The 21435-nt window shown below is 42.4% G+C and overlaps 8 protein-coding genes across 10 annotated transcripts; all 8 read left to right on the top strand.

The window, feature by feature from the left end:
* Positions 1-174: 174 nt before the first annotated feature.
* LSM04_009656 lies at positions 175-1511 on the top strand (the record flags this gene model as incomplete). Of its 3 annotated transcripts, none has more annotated exons than XM_067336121.1 (2): positions 175-625; positions 679-1511. In XM_067336121.1, 2 exons carry the CDS (start codon positions 175-177, stop codon positions 1509-1511), a joined length of 1284 nt encoding a protein of 427 aa, XP_067192803.1. The 3 variants fall into 3 exon arrangements, with proteins under 3 accessions (XP_067192803.1, XP_067192804.1, XP_067192805.1); XM_067336123.1 differs by lacking the exon at positions 175-625 and having other exon boundaries at positions 765-1291; positions 1366-1414; XM_067336122.1 differs by having other exon boundaries at positions 175-738.
* A 587-nt stretch (positions 1512-2098) lies between these two features.
* Positions 2099-3451, top strand: LSM04_002766 (Calcineurin-like phosphoesterase domain; the record flags this gene model as incomplete). Its single annotated transcript, XM_067336124.1, has 1 exon — positions 2099-3451. The coding sequence occupies one exon, from the start codon at positions 2099-2101 to the stop codon at positions 3449-3451; it is 1353 nt and encodes a 450-aa protein (XP_067192436.1).
* Positions 3452-4258: 807 nt separating this feature from the next.
* LSM04_000626 (uncharacterized protein) lies at positions 4259-5536 on the top strand (the record flags this gene model as incomplete). Its single annotated transcript, XM_067336126.1, has 1 exon — positions 4259-5536. The coding sequence occupies one exon, from the start codon at positions 4259-4261 to the stop codon at positions 5534-5536; it is 1278 nt and encodes a 425-aa protein (XP_067192315.1).
* A 713-nt stretch (positions 5537-6249) lies between these two features.
* Positions 6250-7383, top strand: LSM04_002305 (uncharacterized protein; the record flags this gene model as incomplete). The annotated part of the gene is made up of 1 exon (XM_067336127.1): positions 6250-7383. The coding sequence occupies one exon, from the start codon at positions 6250-6252 to the stop codon at positions 7381-7383; it is 1134 nt and encodes a 377-aa protein (XP_067192413.1).
* Positions 7384-8367: 984 nt separating this feature from the next.
* LSM04_003091 (CWC16 protein) lies at positions 8368-9492 on the top strand (the record flags this gene model as incomplete). Its single annotated transcript, XM_067336128.1, has 1 exon — positions 8368-9492. The coding sequence occupies one exon, from the start codon at positions 8368-8370 to the stop codon at positions 9490-9492; it is 1125 nt and encodes a 374-aa protein (XP_067192451.1).
* A 397-nt stretch (positions 9493-9889) lies between these two features.
* LSM04_006122 (Ancestral coatomer element 1) lies at positions 9890-15130 on the top strand (the record flags this gene model as incomplete). The annotated part of the gene is made up of 1 exon (XM_067336129.1): positions 9890-15130. One exon carries the CDS (start codon positions 9890-9892, stop codon positions 15128-15130), a length of 5241 nt encoding a protein of 1746 aa, XP_067192612.1.
* Positions 15131-15791: 661 nt separating this feature from the next.
* Positions 15792-16331, top strand: LSM04_001148 (uncharacterized protein; the record flags this gene model as incomplete). The annotated part of the gene is made up of 1 exon (XM_067336130.1): positions 15792-16331. The coding sequence occupies one exon, from the start codon at positions 15792-15794 to the stop codon at positions 16329-16331; it is 540 nt and encodes a 179-aa protein (XP_067192346.1).
* Positions 16332-17099: 768 nt separating this feature from the next.
* Positions 17100-21020, top strand: LSM04_004294 (Fungal lipase-like domain; the record flags this gene model as incomplete). The annotated part of the gene is made up of 1 exon (XM_067336131.1): positions 17100-21020. One exon carries the CDS (start codon positions 17100-17102, stop codon positions 21018-21020), a length of 3921 nt encoding a protein of 1306 aa, XP_067192520.1.
* Positions 21021-21435: the final 415 nt, after the last annotated feature.

Here is a 21435-nt window from a genome sequence, read left to right on the forward strand (position 1 = left end):
TATTTTCTTTTGCATATGGTGATACATCCTCCGATAATTGTCCACATTGTTTCTTTTTTTTTTGTTCTCCTGGAGCTGCATCCCCTCGTTCAGACTCTTTTTCTTTTCTGCTCTGTCTTTTGCAATGCATATTGTCCGAGAAGGAGAGAAGCCTGGAGTTGGCAGAGCTCTACGATGGCTCACACCGTGTGGGTGATGTTATTGGTTTTAGTTGTTGTATGTGAGGCACGTGAGGTTTTGCCTCCCTGGGCATATTTGAACCGGACATTGTATCCGATTCTTCCAGTGTATGATCGTCGCCCTTTGTTGAGCATCGGTATCCTTAGTGATATTCAGTACGCCAATAGAGAGGAGGCTTCCCGACGTCACTTCCGTCTGAGTCTTGGTAAGGTGAAGCATGCGGTGAATGAAATGAATGCCAATCGAACTCACATGGACCTTGTCATGCATCTTGGGGACACTGTCAACGACAAAATTGAAGTGAATCTCCCTGCTATTGATTCGCTCTTGAAAGGATTGCATTTCCCCTTCTACCAGATGCTGGGGAATCACGATTTTCAGTTGGTAGTGGAAGCGAAGAGAGATGATGTACCCCGTTTGCTGGGTATGCCTGCCCGGTACTATAGTCTTCGTGCGGGGAGAGCGGGGCGTTTCTTCTTATTGTGCTTGACGGTACAGATCTCTCCTCGTACGCCACGAGAAAAGGCACTGCCAGACGATCTGAGGCAGAGGCCATGATCCGCCTTCATCGCCGACGCAAAAGCATGCGAGACTTCAACGGGGGCATTGGGGAAAGACAGATGCGATGGCTCCGTAGTCAGCTGGAGTATGCCAGCTCGCAGGGCCTGGTGGCGTTGGTGTTCTGCCATATGCCCATGTACCCAAGTGGAGATTTACTGAACCTCTGGAATGATGTGGAAGTTGTGCAGTTGGTCTCTCAATATCCCTGCGTTGCTGCAGTTATCACAGGGCATACGCATCGTTGGGCGTACACAGCTCTACCAGTTGCCCATCGTGATGGGAGCTTCACTATACATTTCATTTCTTTTGGTGGTATTGTGCAGTCGCCCTTTACCTCCTGGGGTTTTGTTGAGCTGTACGAGAACGAACTGCATGTTCACGGACTGAGCTTTGGTCGTGCCGTTGACCATCGTCTGCAGATCAATAAGAGTGTGCTGCACGGATTGGGCGGAGCTGCCACCGTGTCGGGGTTGAAGGGACATCGGAAACGTGAAGTGATGATGGTTTCCCGTTCTGATGATCCTGGTGATCTAGTCCAATCGGACGCGCCGTCGGTGATGAGTCGAGTGGCCGTAGAGGACGTGAACGGCGTTCCAGGCACAATGGGCATTGAATGGGTTATAGTGGCACCTATGGTATTTTTGCTGGGCATCATGAGATGGATGTGGGGTAGGAGGTGCCAGAGGAGTCAACGTTGTTTTCCCACCGGGGTTTCTGCCGGTGTATTCCATAAAAAGGATTTCTCCTGCCAAGCAAAGGGTAGAAATTAGTCTTTAAAGGGAAATAGTTGGTACGGGCTTCTGTCTGAAGGGTGCGAGGATTCTGTTCGTTGAGTCCCCGCGCACCCCTTGCTGTACCAATGTTAACACCCTTCTTCGCCCTTTGTGGAGTAGTGCTGCGGAGGATAGCGAATGCTGTGCTGTAATGCATCTTGTGTGTTTCTTCTGGAAGGTGGCATGTATGGTGTCTCTCTGTCGGTGTATCTTGTGGTATTCTATAATTTTCATCCCCCATGCTTTCTTGAGGAGAATGAGAAGATTGAGTCCTCTTCTGTTTGAAGAGGGGAGGTGTTGTTCTTGGGATCTGCATGTGTGGAACTGAGTCTCAGTGTCAAATTTTGTTTTTGCGTTTCTTGTTTACTCAGTGCATCTGGGCAAGGTGGCTTCCTCTCTGTGTGTGTGTATTTATTTTCTTTTGCATATGGTGATACATCCTCCGATAATTGTCCACATTGTTTCTTTTTTTTGTTCTCCTGGAGCTGCATCCCCTCGTTCAGACTCTTTTTCTTTTCTGCTCTGTCTTTTGCAATGCATATTGTCCGAGAAGGAGAGAAGCCTGGAGTTGGCAGAGCTCTACGATGGCTCACACCGTGTGGGTGATGTTATTGGTTTTAGTTGTTGTATGTGAGGCACGTGAGGTTTTGCCTCCCTGGGCATATTTGAACCGGACATTGTATCCGATTCTTCCAGTGTATGATCGTCGCCCTTTGTTGAGCATCGGTATCCTTAGTGATATTCAGTACGCCAATAGAGAGGAGGCTTCCCGACGTCACTTCCGTCTGAGTCTTGGTAAGGTGAAGCATGCGGTGAATGAAATGAATGCCAATCGAACTCACATGGACCTTGTCATGCATCTTGGGGACACTGTCAACGACAAAATTGAAGTGAATCTCCCTGCTATTGATTCGCTCTTGAAAGGATTGCATTTCCCCTTCTACCAGATGCTGGGGAATCACGATTTTCAGTTGGTAGTGGAAGCGAAGAGAGATGATGTACCCCGTTTGCTGGGGATGCCTGCCCGGTACTATAGTCTTCGTGCGGGGGAGAGCGGGGCGTTTCTTCTTATTGTGCTTGACGGTACAGATCTCTCCTCGTACGCCACGAGAAAAGGCACTGCCAGACGATCTGAGGCAGAGGCCATGATCCGCCTTCATCGCCGACGCAAAAGCATGCGAGACTTCAACGGGGGCATTGGGGAAAGACAGATGCGATGGCTCCGTAGTCAGCTGGAGTATGCCAGCTCGCAGGGCCTGGTGGCGTTGGTGTTCTGCCATATGCCCATGTACCCAAGTGGAGATTTACTGAACCTCTGGAATGATGTGGAAGTTGTGCAGTTGGTCTCTCAATATCCCTGCGTTGCTGCAGTTATCACAGGGCATACGCATCGTTGGGCGTACACAGCTCTACCAGTTGCCCATCGTGATGGGAGCTTCACTATACATTTCATTTCTTTTGGTGGTATTGTGCAGTCGCCCTTTACCTCCTGGGGTTTTGTTGAGCTGTACGAGAACGAACTGCATGTTCACGGACTGAGCTTTGGTCGTGCCGTTGACCATCGTCTGCAGATCAATAAGAGTGTGCTGCACGGATTGGGCGGAGCTGCCACCGTGTCGGGGTTGAAGGGACATCGGAAACGTGAAGTGATGATGGTTTCCCGTTCTGATGATCCTGGTGATCTAGTCCAATCGGACGCGCCGTCGGTGATGAGTCGAGTGGCCGTAGAGGACGTGAACGGCGTTCCAGGCACAATGGGCATTGAATGGGTTATAGTGGCACCTATGGTATTTTTGCTGGGCATCATGAGATGGATGTGGGGTAGGAGGTGCCAGAGGAGTCAACGTTGTTTTCCCACCGGGGTTTCTGCCGGATCGATAGGAAGGACGAACCAAGCGTGGCCTCATGGGCAAATGTGGGGGAGTAAGTGCTGTTAGCTACCTTATTTTGTGAGAGGGTATATTCTGGCTGTATTTTTTATCTCAATATTACTTATGCTAGGAGCTTGTGAAAAGGATATGTATCTTGTTTTTGGCCGATAACAGTCTAGGCTTTGGTGACTTGTGTAATCTTCTTCTTTCCTTGGGTTTGTTACTGTGTGACAGAGCGTCTGGCTGAACAGTTAGAAAAAGATTTAAGATTTGATTTTTTTTTCTTTTTACTTTCTCCGTCCCACCCACCTCCTAATCCACTCCACGCGGAGTGGTCTGGAGAGGAAGGGACGTTAGAATCTGCCACTTTGCCGAAGTTCTGCTGGGTGATTCTTGGAAAATAGAAAATTGGATATTTAATGCCTTTTCTTTTACGTTTCCTCTCATGGGACGTTCGTGTTGGAATTATTTGGAACTTTATAGGAATATTTGTTTTGTTTTTGTTTTCTGTTTATTTTTTTTTATATATTTTTTTGCCAGGGTTTGACCAAATTAGGAGGCATATTGTGCGAAAAAAAAATGCATTGAATCGTTTGTTTTTTGTTTATTATTGTTCGATTGTGTTGTTTGGTTTTGTCTTCTCACCTCGTATTTATTTTTATTTTTTGCGTTTCTCGCTTATAATCAATTGGGGGTTTTCTCTGCACTGTGTGTTGTTTACAACGAAAAAGAAGAAGAAACAGAAAACCTTTAGGTGAAAAAAAAAAAACGGTAAGGAAAAAAAGCGTTACATATATATATATATATAGATCAAAGACAGAAGCAATTCATAAGAAAAAAAAAATAGGAGCGACAACAACAAAAAGTCAAAACATGCGTTTCATGGTGGCAGTAAGCTTACTGTTATTTCTGTTGGTTACTGTTTCCCCATCATTATCTTCTGCATCTGCCAATACTGAGTCTCTTGCAGGTGGAGTGAGAAAGAACGATGAAACCGTCGCCCGTCTAATAAAAGAGTTAAAGGCGGAGGGACATCACACACTGCCTGATCCACCAAAAGAATTGGGTGTACATGCGGCATGCCTTAGACATGGATTTGCGTGCCCTGATTCTTACGTGGATTTCCTGATGAAACTGCGGAAAAATGAAAACCCAAACCAAGGGGATAACAAGTTCAACGAACCAGTACAACATGTGCAGTCACCTGGAGTTTATAGTAGTGGTACAAACGTAAGGAAAAGTGCACCTCAAAGTAATAAAGATGCCACGGATGAGGCAAATCTCGAAAATATTCGTCGAGTACGCAATGTAATGAATGATCGACTAAAGGGACATCAATCACCAGAGAAACAGTGGCACTGTCAAGAAGTTCGTTGGTTGCGCAGGGGATTAAGTCTTGCTATTGCTTTGCATGATGTACTAGTAGATCGATACTGGAATTTTTTTGTTTTTTGTTTTTTACCATGTGTTCTTTTAACTACTGTCCTTACATGGATTTTCTTTGGTGATCGAATGCCACACGAGTATATCATGGGTCTCCTCGCCGATGATCCTACTGTTGCTTTGAGTACAGAAAGAGCCCGTCGAAAGCCACCACACTCTGTGGCTGAATTGGTAATCCAACGAGAAAGTTACAACTGTAGCAACTATGAAGATCTGGATGAAAACAATGATATCATTGAAAATGAAGAAGCGAAGGAATCCATACCAATTGCTAACTTAACTGAATTGGTGCGCCTACAGAAAGAAGTACGAAAGTCAGATATTGAACACCGAAACGATCGCTGGAATGTCGCTCGTTTTGCTCTCCTTGAGGCCCATGCCGACTCCTCTGTGGCGGTGACAGTCCTAAAACTGCGACTGCTGCTAAGTATGCTCGTGTTTCTCACACTTCTCTGGACCCTCTTCGCGTTGCCGCTGCGGGTGGCGGATCTCCACACTGGCACTGGCGGTGTTGTGCAATATCTATTCGCCGCCGTTTGCCCATCGTGGATGGCCACCTCGTTGGCACTCTACTTTGGATGGTCGTGGGTGGGCGGGATGGTTGCCTTCGCCGGATGGGAGGTCGTCTCCGCGGGGGAGGCCATACTGAAGTCAGACGCCCGGGCCGCTGCTCTGCATGAGGGGATACTGCAGCACTGGTGCAGTTGAAGAGGGAGCAGTGTGTGTGTGTGGACTGGGGATTGCAAATGGAGAGAGAAAGAGAAAGATAGAGAAAAAGGAAGAATAGGAATTATGGAGGGTCTCAAAATGAGATTACAGAGAAGAATGAGCAGCCGAAAAGTAACAGGAAATTCTGCGTTTCTTTTTTTTTTTTAGTGATGCTGTTATTTGGTGGTTTCTGGTGTAAATCGATTGGAGCTTCTTAGAACACCTGCTAATATGAGGGGTTTGGGGTTTTTTATAGATGAGTGCGGCTGCTTTTCCTTTCCTTCTTTCTACTTATGATGTTTCTCCGAAATGATGTATATACAGGAAAATGGGTGGAGAGTGCAAGTCAGTAAGAACGAGCGAAAACAAAAAAAAAAAACAAAAAAAAAAAAACAACGACGCAAACACACAATTCAAGGTTGCGTATATCACACTAACATTTCTGTTTTCAACTTTCTTGCTGCTCGTTTTTTCCCTCCTCTCGTCACCACTCTGCCTGCTTTCCGTTTCTAAACCTCGGAAGGAGAATACCAGTAAAAAAAAAGAATTGCCCTTGCTTTACGGGTAGTTAACACATTTCATTTCCCTTTCACTTCTTCTTTGATATCGCTCTCTTCAATGTATATTAATTCATAGACACATTCATACACACGTGGCCACTTGAAACACAAAAAAGAATAAAGAAGAACAACAACAAAAAAAAGGAATAGATTATGTTCCCAGTAAAGCAGGTAACAGTATATTCAGATGTACAGGATGCAGAGCTGTTAAACCATATTACTACAGCTGCCCTTGATCTTTGCAAAGATGCCGTAATTCACAGAGTTCCTGATAAAGATGTTACAGATCCGTTGGCGTTTTTAAACATATGGGAAAAGGAAAGGGACGATGTTTGGTCGTTTGTGAATAATAATGTTCCTCTTATGCATCGTTTTGAATGCTTTGTTACTGATTCAAAAGATGAAAAAAGTGGTGCTGTAGCTTATGCATTATATTATCGAAAGATGCCTGTCCTCTCCCTAGTTGCCCCTGAAGTTCATCAACCGTCAATAATAGCGAGTGGTACCAATAATAATGAGGACAATGAGGAAGATTGGATTACAGGTGCATTGTACTTTACACCTACTAAATTGGGATGCGTTTCTCTCTTTGATGCTGTTAAAGTTTTTTTCTCTTTTCCCGCAACAGGAGGAAACGTTATTGCAATTGAAGGAGAGGACGCAGCGGTTGTCATGTCGCAGTGTCGATTATTGCGTGATCGCATGCAGTCCGAGTCTAAATTACCGGTCCATATTGTGGACGCTAGCGGTTGTGATATAGCCGATGTGAACACAGAAGCCACGAATTATGAACAAGAATACAGTTTGTACGCCACGTTGATTGATTACTTTTTGAAGAATAGCAACAATAGTGAACTTTGGCAGATTCGTGAGGCAGACCCTCAGTTACACGGTGCTCTTTCTGCTCTAAACCGGTATCATAATCTGCCTCTTTTACGGTATAGACTACAATCTGGAGTTCGCATTATTTTCTACCGTCCATTCTCCATTGTTCTTGAGGAACTCGTATTAGGCTGTAGGCAAAAAGAAATGAATGTGACACAAACACAGGCGTTACTCTCCACTGTCATACCATCACTTTTACACTTTGAGACCCACTGGCTTGGAATGCCAAGTGCAGAGGTGATTCTAATTCGTGAGAAAAAGGCGAATGCGACTAGTTTCTTTACACCCCCTTCGCTGGAGCACTGGAGTACACTGCTGTGGGGTGAGGGAGACAGACCAGTAGTGAAGGGCTTCTCCAAATGGCAGGAAGTAGTGATAAAGGCGGGAGAAGGGGAAAGATGAACTATTACTGGGGCTGCAGGTGATGAATAAGAAGAAGAGGCACGTGCAGGAGTGAGATTGAGAATTGGCAATATTATTTGACATACCGCAACCTTTCATCACACTCTAAATGAGATGATAGGGATTTCTTGAATTTGCTCTTTCTATGAGGAATAAAGGTGGAAGGGATATGAAAGGAAGAGAAAGTTAACAAGAAAAAAAAGAATGGAAAAGTCTTTTTTTTTTTCGAGTGGGCCTTGCAAGAATTTTTGACTGTTTTTTTTTTTCTGGGGATTGCGAAATGAATCCTGTCGTATTACCTCCGCTTGCTAGAGGGAGAGAAAAACAAGAACAACAACAACCGAATAAAAAAAAGTGTTTTTGCTTTTATTCTTTGTAAGGAATATTGAAAGTTGTAAGCCCTAAAAATCTACCAAACATAAATCTCTCTGATCTTCGTGAGAGGCGAACTAAATACAATGGTGTCGCTTCCATTTATCATAGATAACAACGAAAAAAATCAATCGGACTTCATTGGGGATTGCTATAGAAATAGTATTGATGCTTGAGAAAACCCCCCTCCCTCAAAGAAAAAAGGAGAAAAATATCAGACGTTTTTCTTCCTTCGTGTTGTCTCTATTTTGAGAAGGGACGAGTAAACCGTATACTATATTGTTTTCTTCTTTTTCCCTTTCTTACTCTTTTTCTTTATATTTGCATAATTTGTAATGGTCACACCAGTGGTTGTGTTCTTATCTTATTATGCATATAAATGTGTACTTACTTTATCTGTTTTTTTGTTCCTCTTTTGCTTTTATTTCTACAGTAGCGTTGCGTGTGCCACATATACACTGTTCAGGTTGGATAATTGGATTGATTGAGAGTGTGGGCGAGAGTTTGTGTGGGAAAAGAGGACTTTGAATGAAGGAACAACAATAACAAGAAAGAAAAGAAAAGAAATAATAATATTATTATCTTAGAAGGAAAACAAATTGTGTGTTCCGCATGGCGAAGATTAATGCAACGTATGGCTCCGGTTACTACCTTGCACCGGATACTGATTATCGCAAACTCGAGGACGAGCAGCAGCGGGATCGAAAACGGGAACGCCGTGAGGGGCGCCAGCAACAGCAAGGTGATGGAGATAATAAATCTGCTATTCGACAAACGTTTGCTATTCCATTTAATATCATCTGTCTCCACTGTAACCGTCGTATAGCACGAGGAACTCATGGATACGTCAATCGTCGTGCGACAGAAGAAAAGTACATGGGTATACGTGTTTGGGAGCTGGAATTTCGTTGCATTTTCTGTAAAGGGCACATATACCTAAAGACTGACTATGAAACAGCAAAACTAACGGGTGGTTATCATTGTAGCCGTAATTGCAGACGAGGTGCGGGGGATTTTTATGGTACAAATCAAATAAACGAAGAAGTTCGCGCACAACAGGCCGCGGAAGAGGCGGAAAAGGGCACTTTAGAGGCGTTGGAGCGGGAAAATGAGGCGATGCGGGAGTTACAGGAGAGAGAACGCCTCATTGAAGAACTTGTACAATCGCGGGTAGGAACATTTGAGGAGGATACACGGGATGAACTGTTAATGGCTATTCAGTCGAGAGAGCAACAAAAGCAAGAACAAACACCACAACAGGATCGAAGTGATGAACAGGCATCATCAGAGAAGTTAAGTGTGGAGGAGGAAGAGGCGTATCGGCGTTTTGAGGCACAACTTCGTTCTTGGCGTGAAGAGACTGAGAATCAGCAGTCAAAAGATGACGCTGGAGAGGAGGCAAGAGTAGCGGCAGTCATAACAGCAAGATATACTACCGCTGCTGCTACCACAACAGAATCAGCTCCACCACAACCATCATCATTATTAGTAACACCATCAAGATCAACAACAACAGTGGTAGGAAGAGAAACAACAAAGTCAGAAAAGCGACAAAATGTCTTTATGAACGATTCAGACTCAGACTCAGATGGTACAGACGTGACACCGAGGAAAAAAGAGCATGTGGTATCAAAAGTAGTTTCCAATACCTCTACTGGGGGCACCACTGCTTCTACTACCGTTGTAGCATCTAGACGACAAGAAGGTGGTGTATTGAGCTCGTTGCTAGACGATTGAAAGAAATAATGTTTTTTTTTTCTTCTTCCTTATCCTTGGCTCTATGTGTTGCACAGTAACAATTTTTTGATTTGGTATTGAGAATGATTTTTTTATTTCTAATTGCATTTCTTTATTCTTGAAATTACAGCATTATCGCCATTAGTTTTTATTTTTCTGATATTCTTCTTCTTTTCTTTTTTCTTTGATTATAGTTCTGGAAGCTTAAACTGAGCTTTGTCATTTGTTTTCTTTTTCGCTCTTTGTGGTGAGATAAAGGGAATCAGAGCCAAACACACAAATACACAAATACACAAATACAAATATATATATTTGTATATAAATATATATATCACTACGACGTTTCTCCCTCTGTAGACGCCAATCTACAGTTACAAGCGATCAACATCTGTACACGATGACTAATCTCGGAGAACATGACCCATTTGCCTCTATGCAAGCCACGGGACCACCACCGCGTCCCGCTAATGCCTCGATGTGGCAACAACAGCAACAACAATATCCACAGCAACAACAGCAGAAACATTCCTCAGAGGGGAGGGCCAAAGTGTTGGCGCACAATCCCTTCTCCACTATGGGGACTGGCGGCAGCAGTAGTGGTATAGGGGGAGGAGGGGGGAAATCGGCATCTACACTACCGGTGCACCAGCAAGTCGGCAGGCTTCCAGTGATGCCCGGTGTGCAGGAAGGCGCTGCCAGGCCGGCGTACAATGCTCCCTACGTTACACCACAAAAACAGGGATTGCCAGAAGTAGAACAGCCGGCGTTTAGGGAACCACCACCACAACAACAAGAAGAAAAGTATCATTCGAGGGAGGAGCAGCAGTTACCACCACCAAGAACTGCAATGCAACGGAGTCATGAACAACAAACACCATTACAACCAAAGCAAGAGGAAATACATCAGCATCCAAGTTCATCTGTATCTAGGGGAGCTTCCAGTCTTCTCCAGAGTGGAGGAGAGCAAACTGAGACATTAACTGTATTGACGGGTCTCCGTAAACCAGACGTAGTAAATACTGCTGATACTGCGGCAGCTTATTCTCGATCTCCTGCCGTGGCGCTACGGGCACCCTCGCTGGGCAATCTTCACTCTGCACTCTCAAGTGCAGAAAAGAATCATGTGACTAATACCCCAAGAAAAACTTCTTACTTCGCTCATTTACTCAAAAAGGAACCACCAGAATTTTTGAGACCTTCAACGAGTGTTTCGAGGCGTGAAAAAACTCCAAGAGGTTCACGTCCCCATACTCCACTCGACTCATTGCTTTCACTCCATCGAGCTAACGGTGGAACTCAATTTGTTGCGTGTTCTCGTTCAAGCAGTACAGGAACAAATGATGCAAGAAGACAACCCCCACCACAACAAGAGCAAAAACAGCAAGAAGAACAGCAAAAACAACAAGAACGAGACCAAGAGGGACAAGAAGCACAAAATGCACATCAGAATTTTCAAAGACCACCTTCAGGAGCAAGTTTAGCAACGAGTAACGAGAGAAGGAGTGGTGGATCTCTCCTTTCCTTGACTTCAGATCTAGTAGAGGATGTAGTTAAGAAAAAAACTCCTGAAAGTGTTCCCCTTAACGGACCTTCAGAGTTTCCACATCTTATTGAAACAAAAACATCAGTTGTCCATTCGCACTCGGTAAATACAGCAGCGGTATCTGAAACAGTGCTTCCTTCGGATTCTTTTCTGGCAAATAACACTGATGGTTCCTTCCGTAGCAGTATTGCGGATGAGCGAATAATGTCCCTATACGCTAAGGAGTTGCAGAATGAGAGTGGCAGTGAGAAAACGTTGCATAGACTAGGTGAGCCATTGCCTCCAACTACGGAGGACGAGGATACACCCTTTACTTTTACGATGCCATTAAATGTGGGAAATGAAGGGGCATCTGGTTTTCACGATAGATTGAATGATAGTTCAGGTCCACCACCAAGGCGAAATACTGCTCCGCCAGCAGAATTGCAACATTTTGGAGTTTTCTCTAATAGTACAAACAAAGCCAATGCTGAATTAAAACTCCCACCACCTGTACCTGGGTTTTTTGTTAATCCTTCTGCAGCTTTTAGATCAAAAGCGACCCCCCCAAACCTCAGTGAAAGATCAGACCTTCCATCGGACGTGGGTGTACAGATGACACAACCAGGGTTGCATACACCACGAAATGGTGGCACAAATCTTCGAAGGTCATTCTTTGCACGACCTGTTGAAGGAGTAAACGAGATGACAGAAGATTCTCCGGCACCATTTCCACCATCACGCCAAGGATCACAAGAAGTAACCTTGGGAATACATACACAAACTCCTATTATGACCGATATGTCCTGCGTAGATGATCTTGATCGAGAAGAGAACATAGGAGGAGAGGTACAAGAGGAGGATATTGACGAAACGAAACCGATGTTTGTTGAGGCGGCTCCTGCTCATATATCACCTCCTACACATTCCTTTCCTGTTGAATCACAAGAGAATACGGAAACAATTACTCCTGCAGAGGAATCAAAAGTAGTTGGAATTTCATCGCAAGCTGTCGCAAATGTAGCAGCTGGATCTTTGACACCACCACATGCATCACTACCACCATTATCACCAGAAGCGACACAATTGGTGTCAGAGAAACCAGCTGTTTTCCAGAAAGATAGTGGTATTTCTCCTTTTGTTGATGATCATTCGGTGTCGGCAACACATATAACAAGGACAATGAAGCCAGAAACCAAACAACAGCGTCCTCCCAAAAGACCGTGCTTTGCTCTCTGCACTTCAACTGGATATGTAATCACAGTTTTTAATGCATCTCAACATGATACCTCAGTCATTCTGAGGTCAACTCATATCGGTGAAATGCTCTCTGGACATGTTAAGAATACGAGTTGTTCTAGAGCGGGTGAAGATTATGTGAAAACGCTGCGAACTTTGTCAATTTCTCCTCTTTCATCTGATCTTAAAAGTAATCTTCCTTTAAAGGATCTGCAAGAGGTATTGCAGCAACTTCCAGATGTATCTCCTTTATTGCGTGAAGTATTGACTTTTATGTTGCGTGACCCCTTGCCTGAGTGGCGTACTGAGGGTCAAAAAGCTCTCATTGAGGTACTTTCTGCAGCAGCTAAGAAGGTACCAAAGACAAATGAAAAATCCCCAAATTATCCACTGAATTTGCATCCACTTCAGAGTTCCCCTAAAGGATTACAAACAATTCAACAATTGTTATGTGCAGGAGACCGCGAGGCTGCAGTGGAGGTAGCCTTAGAGCATAGTCTCTATTCCCATGCCATCATAATCGCCATGATGTGCCCCAAGAAGGAACACTATATGAATGTTATTCGTGCCGTAGTGGGGCAAGAGTTAGACCCATACTCTCCATTGGCACATGCCTACTGTATGTTTAATGAGTTGCCACTTCCACCTTTTGTGCCACCGAAAACATGTGTAGAACAGATAACCCCATTTTCGGAATCCCAGCAAAACAATGACAATAGCAAGAACAAACGTGATAATAATAATAATAATAATAATAATAATAATAATAATAATAATAATAGCAGTAGTTATCCAATTCAAGATTCATGGGTGCAGCATGCAGCGATTCTGGTATCAAATTTTACGAAGGAAAGTGCGGAAGGACTAATAAAACTTGGCGATACATTGATAGATGAAGGAATGATTGAAGAAGCTCACTGTTGTTTCTTATTAGCTCATTTGACTCCGATGGGAACACCTCCCCCTGGTCGGCCCCTTCAACCAAAACAACAATTTATTATGGAACTCCTTCGGACACGATTGGGCATTTTGGGTGGTCGTTATAATCCACGACGTTCTCGTGTAGCGTTTATATCACCCAAATCAACACTTCTGACAGATATTCTTGACCGTATTCGCCGTCGCCTAGATCATCAAGTATCTCTCCCTAACGAGAATGAAAGCAGGCCGCAACTGCGCCATGGACTCCCTATGTGTCCGGAACGATATATGGTGGCGTTCCGCTACATGCAAGTACTCTGGGAGCAGGAGGTTGGAATGTATGAGGAGTCAAAAGTTCTCATGGCCTCACTTCGTCGCGCTGTGCCTTCACCTTCACCTGAAGTACCCCAATTTACCCTAAATCGTCTTATTCTTCATGCGATGGTCTCTCTTGATTCTTCGGAGGAGAATAAAAACCTTCTGCCCATGGAAGAGTCTGGAGCAACGTCTTCCGCAAATAGGCAGCAGGTACCACCGCTATCAACATCATTAGTATCTCATCCCGAAAGTGGAATGAAATCATCTGGACCACCGCCACCATTATCTCATCCCGAAAGTGGAATGAAATCATCTGGACCACCGCCACCATTATCTCATCCCGAAAGTGGAATGAAATCATCTGGACCACCGCCACCATTATCTCATCCAGGAAGTGGAATGAAATCATCTGGACCACCGCCACCATTGTCTCATCCCGAAAGTGGAATGAAATCATCTGGACCACCGCCACCATTGTCTCATCCCGAAAGTGGAATGAAATCATCTGGACCACCGCCACCATTATCTCATCCCGAAAGTGGAATGAAATCATCTGGACCACCGCCACCATTGTCTCATCCCGAAAGTGGAATGAAATCATCTGGACCACCGCCACCATTATCTCATCCAGGAAGTGGAATGAAATCATCTGGACCACCGCCACCATTGTCTCATCCCGAAAGTGGAATGAAATCATCTGGACCACCGCCACCATTATCTCATCCAGGAAGTGGAATGAAATCATCTGGACCACCGCCACCATTGTCTCATCCCGAAAGTGGAATGAAATCATCTGGACCACCGCCACCATTGTCTCATCCAGGAAGTGGAATGAAATCATCTGGACCACCGCCACCATTGTCTCATCCAGGAAGTGGAATGAAATCATCTGGACCACCGCCACCATTATCTCATCCCGAAAGTGGAATGAAATCATCTGGACCACCGCCGCCACCCGGCCTTTCGAGGTTTCCACCTCAAAGAACGAGTGGCGACATGTCCTCTATGAAAGGTTCTCTTACCCCTTCCCATGGACCTCCTATTTCTGCTCCTGCCTCTACTGCAGGGCGCAGTTCAGTGTCCGCTGATTCCTCGCTTTCACATGAAAAAGAGGTATCAAGGAATGCGAATAGCAGCACAACTGAGGCTACAGGAAATGTTGACTCCAAACCAGAGGGTTCAAGGGAGTCAGAGGAATCTAATCCTAAACAGTTGCAGGCACCCAAACAGACTCGGGGTCGTTCGGCACAAGTGCCTGAGAAAAGTCAACCATCAACTCGTTCTCGATCATTGGAAGCTATTGCTAATTTTATATTCCGTCGTGGACGAAGCCAGGATCCAAAGAACGATGATGCAAAGCAAATGATTATCGACACTGAGAAGCCGCCAAAGTTTGACCCTGTTACAGGTCGTTACCTCTTTGAGGAGACTGAGGAGGAGAAAAAAGCAGCTGAGATGATTCGTGCAGGGCCACCCAAGCCATCAGCTATGAAGATGAAAGCTCCAGCCCCTCCTACTGGTGGTATTAGTGGGCCGCAGTCGATGCTAAGGCCGCCAAGTGGTCCCACTGGAATGTTGCGTGCCGGTAGCAATGGGCCACCGCGAGCACAGTATGTGGATATGTTTAATACTGCCTGATTTGGAGGGAATAAGAGAGATAATGAGATGTTTAAGATGCGTAGGGCATTCTCTCTATCTCTCTTTTTTTTTTCTTCATTCCCTTTGTGCGTAGGGTGAAGGCGTGTCAGTAAAAGAAATAAAGAAAGAAAAATATTTTGTGTAGGGACTTGTAATTGTCTTAAAAAGGAGTTGTTTCTGAGGAGTACTTTTGAAGATGCGAAGTAAAGAACAAGATAATTGACCGATCATTATGTTTGAATTTATTATTATTATTATTATTATTATTATTATTATTATTATTATTATTATTATTAGTATTATTAGTATTACTATTAGTATTACTATTAGTATTATTAGTATTAGTATTATTCTTCTTATTATTATTTGCACTTCTCCCTAATTTATTGGGTAAATATTCTTAGATTCCTTTGTTTTTTCTTGAGCCTACTTTCTGTGTATGTTTATTTGTTTTTTTTTTCTTTCATCCTCTTGTTCTTTTTTTTCTATTATTATTGCTGTATAAAGGTAGGGCCGTCTGTCCCCCAATTCAGACAGACAATGCAGCTTGATGTCGCTTGTTCTTCATCATCCGCTAAAAAAAAAAAAGAAAAAAACGCATATTAATGAAAATACTGACATTCAGGGTGGTTTAAACTTTCTTCCATACTGCGGTGAGTTGATGCCCTATTCAATATCGCCCTCTTGCAACCAACCTCTTCCTATATTTGATGTGGATAACGTATATAACACTGGAATATCTTATAACTGTTTGGGATCCTTATCAGCATCTCCTGTACGCTGCGACACTCAATCTTCTATATCTATGTATCTCCCTTGCCAAAGCACACAGAAAGGAATTTGTTTCCCGAAATCTGCAGGGGAATTTTCAAATAAAATAGTCTCTTCTAGCAATCCTAAGGGTATCATAAAGAGGAGTGAAAGTGAAAATAGAGATGAGGGCGGCGTGGGTTGCTCTCAAACAAAATCTTCTTATGTTTCAATACGAACACTGGAGAAAATGGTTTTTCCAGAAGTTTCTTTTCCTGAGGGAAGGAGTGATTTTGATGCGTGTAGGGGAAAATTAAAGGGATCCGTTTCCCAGGGTGACTCTTTGTACTTTAAGTATCCTTCTGCAGGGGAAAATTGGTTCAGTTTGACTTCAAAGACGTCCATAGGAAGAGAGGGAAAAAACGGAAAAAAGGAACCGATGCTTGTATAAAACCACTTCAGCAAATGAGTGTTGATGTGGAACGTTTGAGAGATAGATTAGAGCAACTCGAAAAAAGACATTCTGAGCTTCATATCTTGTTTCAACAAAAGAGAAAATATGGTAATAGTGTGGTAGGGCGTAATCATGTAGGTAATAATGATAAATAATAATGTCTATGATAATAGATGCGTTGATAAACCCTGTTCGGATAGAGTTAATACTACGAAGACCAACACTAATATTAATAGATCAACCTTCAGTGATGGCCACAGTTTTTCTTGTTTATCGTCATCATTATTGTCTCCTGCCTCTTCTTCTTCCTCATTTTACTACGCGGAAATCCTTGCGAATCCTTCGGTGTCTAGAACTTCTTTTGAAGATGTACCAATAGAAATAAATAGAGAGTTTAAATATCATTTCTTTACCTTGTGTACAAAATAGCTGTATTTATCCTGTAATTGAACTTAACTTTTTTTTTTGTTATTATTATTTTATATTTTGTCGTCAAGAATATGTTTCTTTTTTCTTTTTTTTTGAAGAGTGGGTGCATATGTAAAACAATTCGGTAACTGAAGGTTGTAATACTTCAGTGAGTGAGAAAAAGAAAAAAAAAGTGTACAACAAAGAAAGAAAAAATTGGGTTTATTTTTTACTTTCTACTTTCTTTTACGACCTCACCAATTATATATATATATATAATATGCATACAAATCCCTCCTTGTTTTTGTTTTCTCTCTATTTTCTCTTCTTTATATATATAGTGAAGTCAAAAAAGAAATGGATTCTACCGGTAGAGAGAGGGCACACTCACTCACGGTGCCGCTCTGCCCTTCTGCAAGTGATTCCACAATGAATAAACCAGCAAGAGAATGCTACCGATTACCGTATAGCGCACCGGGAACCCCACAGAGCAAACGATCTGGAGCTCGTCATTTTGGTGTGGAAGTATCCATTCACAATAATAGGTTACCTAAGCGTTTAGTGGCAGAATTACAAATTGAGACAATTTCAACGGGATGTGCGCGGGGATTTTTGTATTCATGGTATGCTGTTCTTATTTTAGCACTAGCTTTTCAGTCTGTTCTAGCGTTACAGTGGAAAATGACAAACATATGTGGAGCTACTGAAGAAAGTCTCTACCACTTGGACTCTTGGAAAAGTCCTTGTGTTCAGAAGTATGAGCATGCACCAGTTTTAATTAATTGGCCGGATTATGCTGTGAATAAACAACTTTACGCCGTCCCCAGAAAGTTGTTAGATGGTTCTACAAGAATAAGGGAGAATCAAAGTGAAGATGATAGGGGTATTAATTCACCTCGTTATTTGTATAATATTCGTTGGGTTGGTAGTGGACATGGAACTGTATTGAATGTAAAACTCAATCGTTTCGTAAGAGTAGTATTAAGTATGGCTTCTCCTCAGGAAAACTTACCAGAAGGTTTAAACTGGAAATGGTATCCTCTTAGGGTTGCTCTTGAAGAGACACCGATATCTCCGAATAACAGTGATGACTCTTCTTTTTCCTCTTCCTTTTCCTTTTTTTCCTCTTTCGCTTCCTCTTCTTCATATTGGGGTAGTGAGGGAAATAGTGAGGGATCCAGTTCATCGCCTTTAACTACTTTTCTTTACAATACCAGTACTCTTTGTCTTCGTTCAAGTCCACGTTGTTCTTCTGTAGTACTACCAAAGAATGTAGCTGTAGCTGCAAATGGTTCTAGAATAACGTTGAGTATATTTGGTGTAGAAGAGGAATTAGGAAATGTTTCTTCTTCATCTGCTGTTGGAATCGTATTTCAGCGAGCTTCATATACTGTAGGTACTATCGTATGTCGTTATGCCTTTATGTTATTCTCTATACTTCATCTCATTCGATTTGTTTATCGAAAGAGATATTCAAAGACATTATATGAACAGTATTGGATGATGATCTTACATTTAGCTCTTTACTTTTATCTTGATCCAGTCTTCGCTGCTGGCATCTACGATAATAATGGAGATAGAGTATATAGATTCTTTGAATTTCGTATTCCGACATACTTTGCTGCATTGGCAAGTTGTTTTATATTTGCACTTATTGTGATATCAATTGACTGGTCTGAGAATGATGAGATGGAAGATCAACAAGAGGTGCTAATAGAAAATACAAACGGTTCTCCAAATAGTGGAAGTCCTCCATCTTATTTATTGCTGGGACATAATAACAATGACTGTTCCATTGATTCATCACCAATCAGGCAAAAACAAAAACAAAAACAAGAAAAACAACAAGAACGTCTAGTGACGGAAGAAGAAGAGGTTTGTTACCCGGCAAGGGAAGTTTCACGTTGTGGATCATTTGAAGCTTCAAGTGGGGTTCGCCCAATCTATGCAACTCGTGGTAGTATTCCATTTTGGGCGAAAATGGCTATGATAAACTATTTAGTTGCTATTTTATCGCTTGATATTGCCCAATCATATATAAGAGGATGGGATTGGGGAGCAGAGACAAGTTGTACAGATTTCGCATGCTTATATATTCAGTATTTAATATATGGAGTTATGCTTCTTTTTATGTTAACATGTTGTGTATTACTCGTTTGGCTTCACCGTAATCTTGGCAAACGTCCTTATTTAGAGACACGACCACAACAATTAGCATGTAGAGTTTTCATTTTTGTCTTCTCTACAGCTCTTATCTACTTTGTTGTTCAAGTGCTTCTTATAGCCCTATTATATCCTCAAATTGTTGGTGTGGCTGCATATCAACCCTTAACTCAAATCTCTCCCGTTATTGTATCCACATTCTTTGTTAATCACATGACATTTGTCTACACAACTACTGTAGCCTCACGTCGTGTTCCAATTCGTCCGGATAATCCACGTTGGCGTCATGTTGTTTGGTCAAGAGAGTGGTATCGCTGGCTTGAATTGCATGGTGGTATACTCTACATCTTTCATAACGAACGACAAGAACGAAATTTTATGTGGTTGCAAAATAAAAAAAAAATTAGTGCAATAAAAAGTTCCAAGGTAAAATGTGAAAACAGTAAAAACGAATCTCTTCTTGAAAAGGGAAAGGGTAGTAATGTTCATACGACGGAATGTGATGGTAATAGTACTACATCTACTAGGGTGGTGACAGGTGAGGAGTTAAGATATCCCAAAAATGAATATCAAGATGATGATGATAATGATAGAGAACCTTTTTCTGAGGACTATAACAGTGAGGTGGAGGAGTATTATTATGATGAGGCTAGTGCTAATGTAAGCAACTCTGCAGATATGGGACAAACCTCGCATGGAGCGATGAGAGTAAAGAATGAAGTATTGAACTTTCTACAAAAAGCTGAACGACATTTGATTGATCGACCTGCCACTATAATTGATCTTCTTGAAGAAGCTCTTGTTGATCCATTACAGTCCTTATTGGTACGTGGTTCTGGACATATGCCCTTCTTTAACTTGGAGACAGCAATTGATTGTCTAAACTTATCATGGGAAGCTTATGTAACGGTTGAAGATAATTTAAACGAGGATTTTTCGTCTGGTGATTCAAGTACCTCATTAAGATATATTGCAAATATATTACATTCTATGGTTATTTATTACGCCCCTTGCTGTTCGTGCCTTAACTATGATGATGATGATGATGATGATGATGATAACAATGATAATGATGTTGATGATAGTATGAATAGTACTAGTGTTAGTGCTATTACGACGAAAAATTACAATCATAATATTGGTAATAGCAGCAAGAGTGAAGTAACTATGGAGTATACAGATACTATACCAGATATGGGAGAAGTTCAATCACCATTATCATCATCAACGATACAACGACCATCATCATCATCACTACCACTAAAACCAAAACCAAAAATGAGTACAGAACAATATGGGTATAATCAAGTTGCAGTATTTCAAGGAAGAGATGTACAGGTGGTGATAACTGTAATGGATACCACACTTCCTTGTCACCGACGTAAACTTCCCCGTTTAGTTATTGCCTTTCGAGGAACAGACAATATCTCTAATGCTCGCGAAGATTTGCGTTTCCGTCAACGCACTTGGCGGGAAGTTGATAGTCGACGTCAGTGGGGCATTAGACAAAAAGCCAAAGTTCACACTGGATTTCTTAACATATGGATCTCCCTTAAGGAGCCTGTATTACGTACATTAAAGGCCTACATGCATGCCCACCCGGATGTTTTGTTTAGTGTTTTCTGCACTGGTCATAGTCTCGGTGGTGCTCTCGCAAGTCTTTGTGCGTATAGTGTACGGCGTATGCTGCGGCTTATAAAGTATCCATTAACGGAAGTGACCGTGTACACATTTGGACAACCACCAGTGGGTAATAAGGCGTTTCAAATAGCATATAATAAGGCTATTCCACGTACCTTTCGGGTGGTGAATGAAAGTGACGCGGTCTCGTTGATAGGCATGTACGGTTGTCATGTTGGCATTGAGGTGGATATTGATCGGCATGGGAATTATATTTGTAAACCAATGTTCATTGAACGCTTATTTCGCCCCACACAGGGAAAAGGGTTTGCGGTTACAAATCACACACTTGCCGCCTATGCCGTATCACTTAATGCCGTGGCCGTAAGGAACACAGGAGGGGCTTGTAAAGTACGTTGTCTTGAGGCATATGTGCAGAGTACAACTTCACTAAAGAAATCAAAACTACAATTGCCGCCATCGACATTAAGTTAAAGAAAGAAAAAAGGTCACTTTTATGCATTTTCTTCTTATTATTATTTTCCGGCATTATTCGTTAACAATACAGTAATATTTAGTGACAGTACTACCATTTTCGATTATTCCTTTTTTTTTCTTCATTTTTTTTTTATCTTTCTTGTGGGGTGAGGAGATAAACTACTTTTCGTTATATTACCTGAATAGGATGGATACATTTTCTTAGTGCATGTTATTTTCTCTTTCTTGCCCCCTTCATCCCCTTGATGCGATGAAGCTTGACTGCACGTTTTATTAGGGTTGGTGTAGCAACCTCGCCGCTATTTCCGTTCCCTACCTTTTTTTTTGCAATTTTGCAGATGAATTTTTTCTTTTTTCCTTTTGTTTGATTGTTTTTCTTCATTTTAACTGTTATGATTTCTTTTTTGCTATC

Source organism: Trypanosoma melophagium, assembly GCF_022059095.1.
Source record: "Trypanosoma melophagium isolate St. Kilda chromosome Unknown ctg2segment0, whole genome shotgun sequence".
Lineage (NCBI taxonomy): Eukaryota > Euglenozoa > Kinetoplastea > Trypanosomatida > Trypanosomatidae > Trypanosoma > Trypanosoma melophagium.